Source organism: Brienomyrus brachyistius, chromosome 13, assembly GCF_023856365.1.
Source record: "Brienomyrus brachyistius isolate T26 chromosome 13, BBRACH_0.4, whole genome shotgun sequence".
NCBI classification, from domain to species: domain Eukaryota; kingdom Metazoa; phylum Chordata; class Actinopteri; order Osteoglossiformes; family Mormyridae; genus Brienomyrus; species Brienomyrus brachyistius.
Window position 1 is genome coordinate 18,488,250 of NC_064545.1, and position 12,079 is coordinate 18,500,328.

General features: G+C 47.3%; 1 protein-coding gene across 1 annotated transcript; it reads left to right on the plus strand.

Moving 5' to 3' along the window:
• The first annotated feature begins 1,393 nt into the window (after positions 1–1,393).
• Positions 1,394–11,447, plus strand: crabp1a (cellular retinoic acid binding protein 1a). The gene is made up of 4 exons (XM_048973579.1): positions 1,394–1,613; positions 3,087–3,265; positions 7,861–7,974; positions 11,063–11,447. Exons 1-4 carry the CDS (start codon positions 1,544–1,546, stop codon positions 11,111–11,113), a joined length of 414 nt encoding a protein of 137 aa, XP_048829536.1. The 5' UTR covers positions 1,394–1,543; the 3' UTR covers positions 11,114–11,447.
• Positions 11,448–12,079: the final 632 nt, after the last annotated feature.

The following is a 12,079-nucleotide window of genomic DNA, read 5'->3' on the forward strand; positions in this document are numbered from 1 at the left end:
CTTTAAAATGTCTGCCCATAATGAGGTCCCATCCTTGTTTCTCTTCTGTGCTTGTGCGTCTCTCAGCATGCTTACGTTTGTGTGTGAGTATGTGCGCGTGTGAGTAATTCACCTCGTTTAGTGTGATTTGACTTGGCAGGCCCTCATTGCCTCTAGAGCAGAGTTTCCCAATCCATTCCTCGGGGACCCACAGTCGGTCCATGTTTTTATTCCCTCCAAGCTCCCTACCAGACAGTCCACATTTTTGCTCCGTATTGGGAGCTGGGAGGGAGCAAAGACATGGACTGTCAGTAGATCCTCGAGGATTGGACTAGGAAACATTGCTCTACTGGACTGCATGTGTTCTCCATCCAAGGCTGATTGGCTAGCTGTGCTTATGTGTGCAAATGCACTGCAGTAGCTTATGGCTTGTGCCTCTTCGTACTCCTGATCTTAGTGTCCTGGCTCTTGGTAGCCTCTGTTCCAGAGGAGACATCAGGAAGGTGTTTACAAAGCGCCGCTAACATCACAGGTTTGGCTGAGCCCTGCACAGACTGCCCTTCTGCACCGTCAGGGGGCTTATCCGCTAATGCTAGCATGCAGTGTGGTGCGGGGCAGAGCTGCTGAGGTAAACACCCAAACGCAGCTGGAGGGATGCGGACCGCGAGCGACCCCGTGGCCTCTGCAGATGGCGCTCTCACTCAGACCTGACTCTCCTGGCAGCGTCGCTTCACAATACTGGCACTGGGTGCAGCCTCGGTCACACGACATCAACTTTAACCCGGGTATCTGGGAGAGAGGGACCCCAAGGGCTTCCAGTGCCAATGAGAATGAAGAGCCTCTGCGATGTCAGAGGACCACATAAGGACTTGGCCACAGAAGTGTATGGGACTCTGGAGGGTACATACAGTCCACATCTTGCTGTGGGACTCCTAGATAGAGGTCTCTGGTTCTTTACTGACTCCAAAAACGATGCTGTTCAGGTAAACCCCGGGGAACTGGCTGCCCATATACCTTAGATAAATACTGCTGTAGCGAAGAAAAAAAGATTAATGTTTTCTTATAAATGAGGGAACAGAGAGAAACTGGAGGGCACAGATCATGAAATAGTGTTTGTCTTTAATTGTAATCGTAGGAGAGAAAAATTACAAGAATAAATACTTTCAAAATCTGTAGACGGTGGCAGACAGGGAGAGTCAATGTTGGAAATTGGGAGTAGGGATGCTGGGGGGGGGGGGGGGGGCGGGTGCCTTTGCTTCTGTTAACATGGCCTTGGAGGGATAATGGGTTGGGCCTCCCGGGGGGACGGGAAGTTTGGGATGTGGAGGGAAGACGCTCGCTGTAACTAGTGGCACAGAAAGAGGTGGAAGCAGTGGGGGAGGTAGGGGGCGGGAGAGGGTAAGAGGCGTGCTGTGAGCGAGATACAAGAGAGGGAGAGAGGAGGTGAGAGAGGAAGAGGGAGAGAGAGAGAGAAAGGAGACAGACCGCAAGAGAGCAGAGAGCAGAGAGGAGAGCACCAAGCACCAGGAGGCCAGGCCTTCTCCGCACACAAAACTCCGAGAAAATGCCCAACTTCGCCGGCACTTGGAAGATGAAGAGCAGCGAGAATTTCGACGAGCTCCTGAAGGCGCTCGGTGAGTCCTCTGCGTCCGATCCCTTCGCGCCGTTTTGGGGTGTCCACACGGCTGTCTGGCCGGACCCTCATGCACCCCTGGGGTCTCTCCTCTCACACCCAGAGATGCCCCCCCCCCTTTATCCAACAGCAGGGACAGCAGGATCATCTGCAGGTGGCTGAGAGGGGACCCAGAACACTAGGCAGAGAATCCCAAATAAACAGACGTGACATTGTTATAAAAAAGTGGGGGCGCTGTTTTTATCTGTTAAATATTAAACTGAGGCGTATGCATAAGGGGGGGTCTGACTCCTGCTGCCAGATGGACAGATTGCCTCTCGTCCTTTGTTATCTCTTCCTCTCTTCTTCCTCTGTATGGGGTGTACCGGCAGATTTTGCTGAACCCCAGCCGGCGTGCGGGGGACCTGCGTTTGTTTCCGCAGTGAGATTTCATGCCTTTCAGGTTCTGGAGTGGCATTGCGGGGCGAGCGTCACGCAAACTGCTCATACAGACTCCTGGCGGTAATTAAATCCAGGTGTTGGGAAAAAAAACAAAAAAGGTACAAAGGAGAAGCTCCAAATTCCCGAGGCAGTTTGATTTCATGCCGATAACCTTTAAGAAGAAGCCATTTACGCTATTATTTACTTGGCTGACACCAATCCCAAATGATTACATTTATGCTTTACCGATTTATACAACTGTTTCTTTTTTTTACTAGTTAAGTATCTGGTTCCCTTTTGGGAGTTGTGCTTCGATCCAGTCCTTTAACAGCTACGCCCTCTGGTGGCTTGAAGCAAGGGTACTGGCAAAAATGACGAGGGGGGCCTCCACCAGAAGCTCGAAAATGGACCCGACTACGGATCATTTGGCAGATTAATGGTAGTCAGCTCGAGTCTGCTGCCGGCTGGAATGTGAACCATGTGGACTTTGTGGCAATTTGGCGGGAAGCTGGAGAGCTGGACAGATAGATGGATGACTGTGTGCCCCAGGAGATCAGCACATTCCCCCTCGACGACACAAGACACAGAGCATACCTCGCGATCATCACCCGGTCATTTTGCACCAGTTTCAGTATTATCGGTCCATCAGGACTGCTCATTCCCTGTTTCCAGTCATAGTGTCCATAAAAGTCCATACACAGATTCATTCAGGGACCCCTGAGGCATTTAATTGTGCTGAAAAATGGTTAACCGGTCCACTCGGAATCAGTCTCAACTCCCAGGCATCAGCTGCTGAGTGGAAACAGCAATCTTCTCTGATGAATTACGCCCTGTAAGGTATCTGGGTAAATGTACATGTTAGGTGTAGGTCCTTGACGAGCCCGGCCTAGCCTGGAACATCTACAGGTGATTTCCCTGTCAGGTCATGCTCCTATGTTGTATTGAGCTCTGTCTCATTGTGTAGCCATTTCTAGCCAAAGTGCTGGCTAACCCTGCCTCTTCATCCTGCCTCTTCATCCTGCCTCTTCACCCTGCCTCTTCACCCTGCCCTCAGGTGTGAACGCCATGCTGAGGAAGGTGGCCGGGGCAGCGGCTTCCAAACCCCACGTGGAGATCCGGCAGAACGGCGACACCTTCTACATTAAGACCTCCACCACTGTGCGCACTACAGAGATCAACTTCACCGTCGGGGATGAGTTTGACGAGGAGACGGTAGATGGGAGGAAATGCAAGGTGAGAATGAGACTCATAGGGAACGGAGGCAGGTGATAGGGCCACGTGGTGCTACAGAAGAACAATAACCTCACTAGAGAGGAGTTTTGTTTTTGCTGCCTTTGATTCCACTTGGAGACTCCCAGGGAGGTACGACAGCGTGGTCACATGACTCATTGTAGTGGACAATGAGCAGATCTAGGTCAACCTAGATGGCAGGTGGCATGGAAACAGGAGGAGAGTGTCACCCATAACCTTAAACCCACAACAAACCCAGTCGTGTTATTCCTCAGTTGGAGGGGGTAGCTGCCTCTCCTCATTATGGTTTAGGGAAGAATCTGCTGATGATAATTAATAATGATCAAATAATTGTTCTCTTGCACAAGAATGACAGTGATTCTAGTTTTAAAGTAGAGGATTGTATTATTCTTTGTAGCAAAATATATGGAAAACTATAGAAAATATGAGTCAGCGACCCCTGTTCTGATTTTTTTGGACAGTCCTTGAAGTTTGTAGGAAGCTCATACATTTTAGATGCCCATCACTATCTGAGATGTGCAGAGCATGACGAACGAGGAGCTCTTGAAGCTGGGCCGAAATGGAGACCTGGGATCCTCGTTAGTATAAATCCTATCCAACTCATTGAAAACCGCTGGGTTTTAAATCAAAGCCCGTCAGCTTTGATCAGCAAAGTCAGTATGAGTCAGATGTTCTGAGAGTAAAAGCAAAGTCTTTGCGTGCAGCGTAAGCGGCCTATAAAGTTTAACTTTTTTAGTATGATGTCTTCCCAGCTTGCAAGTGGCAGAGAGATTCCCCTGTCAGGTTCTTTGTGTCATTACACCGTCGTCACACCGCGACAGTCATCACTAGCCTGGTCACTCAGTCGACACATTTGAAAATATCATTTGATATCACTTAACATAGGTTTTCCTTGCACCCCTGTTCCCAGTAAGGGTCTCACCATTGCACTAGCTGTGCAAATGAAGCCCCTTCATTTTAAAACTGGTTTTTAAGATTTTATTCCCATTTTGGAGGTATATGGTTCTGTGATATTAACCGTCGTCTTTAAAAGGATCTGAAATCATACTATTTCATGGGAAAGATGCACCTTGGCTGTGTTTTCTGAGGACATTCTTAACCTCTGTCCAGTATTTTCTGGTGAGAATTATGTTGGAAAGTTCAATAATGGATTAACAGGAACATACATAATTATGCAGATGCCACTAAACAGCTTCAGAGTGAAGATGTTTACTGGAATTGTCAAGCCTCACGGTTAAAAGGTCATCACCTTCTACCTGACCTCGATTTTCCTTAATCACGAAGCAGCTAACCTCTGTCGCATTTCTCAACATTTGTAATGGAAGAAGTGGCATCATATTCAGCTGTTTATTGGAGACTTTTGTCCAAAGTGCCTCGGTTTGTACCCATTTATATGGCTGGATGTTTCACTGGAGAGCCTCCTGTCTCCTGGGACTAGAACTAGCGCCGTTCAGGTTACAAGCCCATATTAACCACGATGATGCACCACTGCCCTAAATCCTACGGCACTGAATTCAGGGACTTCATAATTATGAGATTCTACTCACCCGCCTCTCTTCCCAGAAGCCCTTGGGTGCTCGTTCTGTGCAGGAATCTTAAGTGCTGTATCGTCATGAGTCTCTCAAAGCGTCTGACCGTCCAGCCTGGAATTTAAATCACCCTACGGCTGCCTGCGTTCTAATGACACGTCAGGAGAACGCTTCATCCATGCTCCACTTCTCTCCGTCTGGGATCATGTGAAAATTAGGGTGAAACTCGACCTAATTTGAAAAAACAAAGAGTCCAAGGAAAATGATGTGTGTGTCTCTGTCCTCCAGCTGGTGTCAGCAGATATCTATGATCAGAAAGTATTTTGTATGTGTTGTTACGTAGTACTGGTATATAATACTGGTATCTGTAATCATTATCTTGGTTACCTTCATCTACTAAAGGCTGATGGTTATCTCTGAGTAGTGAGGAAAAATGTCTGTGGTCCAATGACACCAGTATACCCAGGACTGGTGTCTGTGGTGTCTGTCATCACCAGTGCTTGGTACCTGTAGCTGTTTTTCTTTCCAGACTACCAGCCCCAGAGGTTGTGAGCATGGGGATTACAAGTTGCAACCGAAAGACAATGCCTTGTTAACTCTGGGAAGAGGTTATAATCTCTGCTCAGTTTTCAGGCTTCAGAGAATAGGATTTGGGGTGGGGGGTTGTCTCTCTTAAAGATTCTTTCATGGTAATTATACACTGATGCTGATTACCAGCTTGCCGCAGGAGTGGAAACAAGACATCCACATACCACCTGGGTTCAGGTTTTTACCAGGGACCTGCCCTTCTGCTAACTACAAAGAAGAATGAAGTGGGGGGGGGGGGGCAGGATCTGCAATAAGACACCGGTCCTGCTTCAAATCTGGAAATGTATTTGAAGTTGGATGCCCATACGAACAACAGCAGAAAATGCGCTACGTTTGCACTGCCGCCCGGCTGAACGGCGGCGGTGTTAGTGATAGCCGCAGAGTCTTTCTTCTCAGCCCAGCCGGATGCAGCCTGCCACGACACAACGCGAAAAGGCCTTTGACAAATTGGGAAACCTCGCTGGGCCTGTTGCTATGGAGACAGTCTTCAACATTGCCCACCTGCAGCAGTGGCATGGGAGGGAGACAGTGGGGCAAGATGTGTTATGGAGGACAGAGATTTTGTAGAAACGTGTGGCCAGCATTAACCCCTCACCAGCACAATAATAACAATAGCAGCAACAAAACATAAAAAAATAAATTAACAATGCAACAACAATAATAATAATGATAATAGGCTGGTTCCTGTATATAAGAAACGGATATAGAAGATGGATGGATGGATGGATGAAAAATAGGCTGATATATTGCAGCCTTATGTCCGATGCTGTCTCGACTCAGCATCGGTCCCCCCCCCCCCCCCCCCCAACTGGATAGAAGATGGATGGACCTTAACACAACATAAAAATAACAATGAAAGAATAACCACAGCAGAACAAAAAGGTTAGTTTGCAATCTGTCTCTTGTCACCATGGCTATAGCAAACCTTACAGTCAAGGACATTTTTTAAAGGTTTGCCGTGTGTCTGAGACATATGTTCACAAACGGATGACGTCATTCTCTGCCGCAGCGGCAAATACTGCTGCGCTACACGTGGACATTGAATTATAGCTCTTTTATATAGAATTCAACTACCTAATGAGCCATGGGCCTGTATTTCCTGACGTGAAGTGTGTCTTTCTTGTCCTATCTAACCCTCCTTCATCCAGTCCATTCTTCCACATAAATAGCTGGCAATAGCAGACAACTTGTTTTATCAATCAAAGCAGGAAGGTGGTGTATGTTTCAGCCCATGGGTTCATTTGACGACATGGAAAAGGCTACAGTAGCACACATCCCTGTAGAGAAACAGGTCAAGTGAGGTTAGGGCATCAGCCTCATGCTGTCACCCGGCCTCAGAACACATTGAAAGGCTAGCAGAAGCTGCTAAATGTACCTCTTACCTTTGACAGCTAAGCTGTGGCAAACTGATTTGAAGTTGTCTTTCCCTTTCACCTGTTTTTTATGCTCAGAAGGACAACTCTTTACAACCCATTAAGTTTGTCGATTACAAATGTCCTGACCTGAGCAGTGAGATAATCGTCCCGTTGAAATCAGTGACATTTCATTTCATAATGAAAACCCTCCATAAAACCAGACTGGTTTCATAAAGAAAATTAAATCTTTACCCCAGAGCTCGGGTAACAAGTACATATGTGCATAGAACATGCTTTTGTAAGCTAATAGATGGCTATTAAAACAGAAGAAAAATTAGGATCAAAGAAATGAAACTCATTTTTTTTAGAGTGATGTTTAATGGTGTTGTGGTTTTCTTCAGCAATGCAGTTTTAGCTAAAGAATTCAGTCTCTAAGCACTCCATGCAGCCATTCTTGTCAAAATGAAATAATGTCTGAGAAACAATGTACTACTACCATCATAATAAGATCATTTATCCCCGGGGTATAGTTGGGCTTTGCGTTGTTAACTATAGCTGTATTTGGCTGTCGTCTTCCAATAGGTTGCTGAGTTTGAGAACTTAATTCACAACCCCTCTGTTTTCCCACTCATTTTAGCTATTATCCGAGTCATTATTCTTGGCGTACAAATGCCATTAATCCACCCATTCACTAAAAATGTTATTAAATCAAATGTGTGGAGAATGGTTGACCTTTGAACGTGAAGAAGTTTTGTGGGAGGACTTCTCTGTATAAGACAGGAAGACCTACTGAGATCCAAATTAATCAAGTCACCTGAATACCCAAGGGCTCTCTTTTAAATTATATAGAGAGAGTTTATGTCGTTTTGTCTGTGGTTTATGGTTTATGGGGAAGGATTTGGTTAGGCTATGTAAAAACAATGGGTTGTTCAAGGAGACTGATACGAATTAATAACAACCTCAAAGATAATGTGACAGACGGCTGTGGCTTGAGTGAACGGAAAGAAAGTTTGTGTGCAAGATCTCTCCTCCCATTTTATGAGAATGCTCCCCAGGCAGAAAATGTTCTTGTCCTATCTAACCCCTGTTTTGATCTCATCTCCAGAGTCTGCCCATCTGGGAGACCGAGAGCAAGATCTACTGTAAGCAGACACTAGTAAATGGGGACGGCCCCAAGACTTACTGGAGCAGAGAGCTGAAGGGCGATGAGCTGATCCTAGTGAGTAACACCTACACAAGCCTGCAACCCCCGCATACCAGTCACATGCTAATGTAACCGCTGTCAAGCACTTTCAAAGAATCACTTTGAAAAGGCACTATTTTTTATGTAACAATTTCTCGAACGTCGTCAACACAGTTAGAAAGTTTGACGAGTCAGGCTTAAACGCAACAGAAGACTTTGTCTCATCTGCGGCCGGCTCTCAATTAAAATATGGCTCAAAGGTCTTCCTACGAAAAAGAATGTTTATCAGGAGTGGGAGAACCATGTTGCCCATTCACGTGACTGAAATAAGCATGCACACCATTTTATCACCAGCAACAAAGTCTCCGTTCCACCATTACTGATTTCCTGCAGCATGAATAAGAACTTTGTAGGCGGTGGAACACATCTGTGTGAGTTATAGGCCAGAGGCATGGAGGCATAAAATGTGGAGGCCGTTTTATTAGTGTCAAGGAATGTCCTCTAGGAATGTCTTAGAAATCCCGGCGAGAAATAAAGATGTTTATAGAAATGAAGATCTATAAACAAAGCATTAGTGAATGAGAGTCCTCTGGGTGGTGAAGGTCATAAGCAGGGGGCACTCTAGCTCATGTTTAATTTCTTCATAAATAGCACTTCATACGAAGTAATGGCAGCAGTTGTGGCTTTCTTGGACCTGAGCCAATTCCTTTATTGTTACTGGTCAGTTAACAGCTATACGGCCCACTCTGGGCTGTAAACAGACATGAAACGCTATAACCCTCAACTGGAGGGGAGAGGCAGCGGAGGGGACAAACAGCGCCTATAGCAAACGGTTCAACAATGTGTCAGACGCAACACTTGACCATTTTCACATGAAGTTTGGCACAAACAGTTTCCATCTGATGAACCTGGTAGGCTTGTTAAATGGATCATAAGCTGTAAAACGATTGGGTCATGTTCAACTTCAGACCAGGTAAACACCTGCTGTACTAACCAGAGAACCAGACCAGCAGCCTACAGCTCTCTCACATTCATGTACTGGAGAACAAATCCATGGTTATGCCTCTTAAGAATAAAATTCCATGAGCCAAAGTAACCCTTAAGGCAGCCGGGAGGTGATGCGTACGCTCTGGGTCAGTGTCCTTATCTATTTTTGGATCATAATCCTCAGAGAGTAATGAGGGCTTCAGACTCGTAAACGCTCACCAGCCCACTGGTGCCACTAACAGCTGTTCGTTTCACATTGCCGATGTTACTGGTTTTCAGCTTTGAGCAGCTAAAAAAAGCAGCTCTGTTCCTGATTGTCAACTGGAGAAGGCAGACGGTCAAAGGAAGGAAGATCACCAGCCATTACTGCTACCAGATCTTAAAAACTCATTATTGCGGATCAGGAAATGATATGGTGTGTCGACAAAGACATCAGCTTCTACGCTGGCGGACCCCCCGTGATGGCACCATAACATTCCTTATCCATCGATAATAAATAGACACTTGAGCTGTTTGATCGTCTCCCCAACTCATTGGACTCTTCTTAGACTTGAGTGAGCACAGATAGGAATGAAGGGCTACTTCTTCAGGACGTTCGTATGGGCCACCGCTAAGGCCGACAGTGTTCCTTGCTGTCTCCTCAGGCGCTGGACTCATCCATGGCTGCTTCGGTGATGAAGGCTATGTAACGGACCTGATCCTCCATTGAATTTTCAATCCTTTGCTTGACTGACATTCATCTTCTCGCTGTCAGGTGTCCAACACTGTCTCTCACTTAGCATCCATCACCGGGGATACTCTGACTCTCGAGTCACACCTTAACCTCGTGTCACACCAGTCTGGGATTTTTGACCTGCCTGGACACAGTTTTAAAGGCAGGGTTAGAAATCTGTACCCATGCCCAGAAGGTTGCCAGTTGAAATCCCACAGTTGGCAGGGTAACACTGTTTGGTCCGTGAGTAACGTCCTAACTCCAGACACTACACTCCATTCCTACCTTTATATCTGCACTGCATGGAAGAGCAAGCAGGCATATGTGAAAACAATTCATATCTACTTCTGTTTGTAGAAATAACAAATAAAAGTATCCTATCTTAGATCTATCCACTCTGGGCTGTGGACACTTGGCGTGCCGCTTTGACCTGCCTTATGGCTTCTTGGCCCTCCCAGTCTTTCAGATGCACGTCACAGATGCTCCCCAGTGCCGTGCCAGCTTCTCAGTCCCTTCCCAAATGGCAGCGACTCCCTGCTCCACGGAGACAGGGTCAGGGTGGGGAGGGGGCATTCAGCTGGCTGGTGCCCTTGTTCTCCATCCCTGTCCCTCTCCCGTCACATGGAAGCTGCAGCTATTCTGCTCTTTAATGACATCTCCCAGTAGAAACGAATGTGCAGGAGTCAAGGAAACCGCCTGGTGAACTCTCATAAATGGGCATCTAAATATACCCGAGTCCCTAAGCTTCTTTCTGCCTGGTCACACTTGAAAAACCTTCACAACCCCCATAAGGCTTGCAAAACACTTAATTCAAAAAAGGTGTCCGTTCTCTCCCTAGCCGAGCGGAGATTGCACAGTCCCACTGATGATTAGTTGGACTAAACTAGAAGCGAATACTCCGGCATATGTTTCATAAATTGAAAAATTTACCCATATCTTGAAATTGCAAATATTGTGAAAGAGATGGATAATGAGGGAAATGTCCAGTTTGGTAGCTGGGTTCGAACTCATATGTGACTTGACTTGAGATCTGCCCAGCTTGATGCTTCCATAGACAGACATTAGCGGAGACCCCCGGGCTGACATTGGCTTCTTCTCTGCCAGTTGCAGAACTGACAGTAGAGAGGTGCTCAAATCATACTTTCGGCTTCTACACATAACAATATAAGGGGCAGCACAAGGCAAACAGGCAGAGAATAGGAATATACAACATCATTTAAAGAAAATGCACAGGATGACATATAAAAACCATGTCCCTGGAATCAAGAATTCCAAGTATGCAAAGTAAAGCTTTATGATCTTGATCAATTGGCAATTTCATGTATCACTGTTCAGGTCTAGAAAGTAAAAATCCAGACCAACATTTTATTTCAACCAACCAGTTGAGTACTCTGCCGGCGCTCAGACCTCCCTCTCTTGATGCAGATCTTCGGGGCTGACGATGTGGTCTGCACACGGATTTACATGCGGGAGTGAAGGCACATCAGGGAGGGGCCTCTTCGTGGGACGCGGGCGGGGGCATCGCCGCCCAGCTGTATGCACCTGCCACTCCGCCCCGCCCCCCCCACTTCTTCCTCCTACCCCTCCCTCCACCCAAAAACACAACCTTTTCCCGAGGCTGCATGCAAGCATCCAAAAAAGTACACCACCACCCAGCCTGCTGTTGTGACTGTGACTTTCAGTTTAAGCCTCCACTCCTGTCACCCACAAATACCCCTGCCCCCCCTCCCCGATATGAAACCTGTCCTTTTTCTATGTTAGATTGCTGTTGTTTGTCAGTGTTGAGAGTAATAAAACAGGAATCCAATGGTCCCGGCTGCAGTGTGATTATTAATGCCCCCTTTCCTTGCTTCTCACTTGTAATCCTCCTCGTTGCGAGGGAGTGTGGCAGACGGCACAGAAACAATGTCGTCCCCCGGCCATCGCCAAGGCCCGGGATCTGTGGGGCGTGCAGCCAGCCGTCCCGTGGTGCTCCCCGGCACTGTGATCTCCTCGTAAATCAGCAGTGTCATCCGCTGATACAGACATCTGGCCACGGCTCCAAAAGGCTGGTGCTAGGGGGACGTGGGGTGGGGGGTGTTGGGGAGGTTGCTTGACAAATCACGACGACGGCACATTGGTAAGTCGATAATATGCCTGTCCCACCACACATGATGGATATGTCATAATGGCCACCCACCCCCCACCCAAACTAAGCCATGTGGAAACCCTGCAGAGCACCTCTAACAAGACTCGGCTTCCCAGGCTAACGTTGTTAGCATGCTTCTGAGGTTCTGTGTTGCCGGGCTCTTTGTCTGAAAAGAGTGGGGGGGACAACCACCCCCCCTCCACCCCCCTTTGCTGTCCCCCCAGCTCAGTGCAGTGAGGGAGGATTCCAGACGCTCCCACAGGAGACGAGCCCCCCCCCCCCCCCCACGCCCTCCCAACACTCCAGGCAGCAAG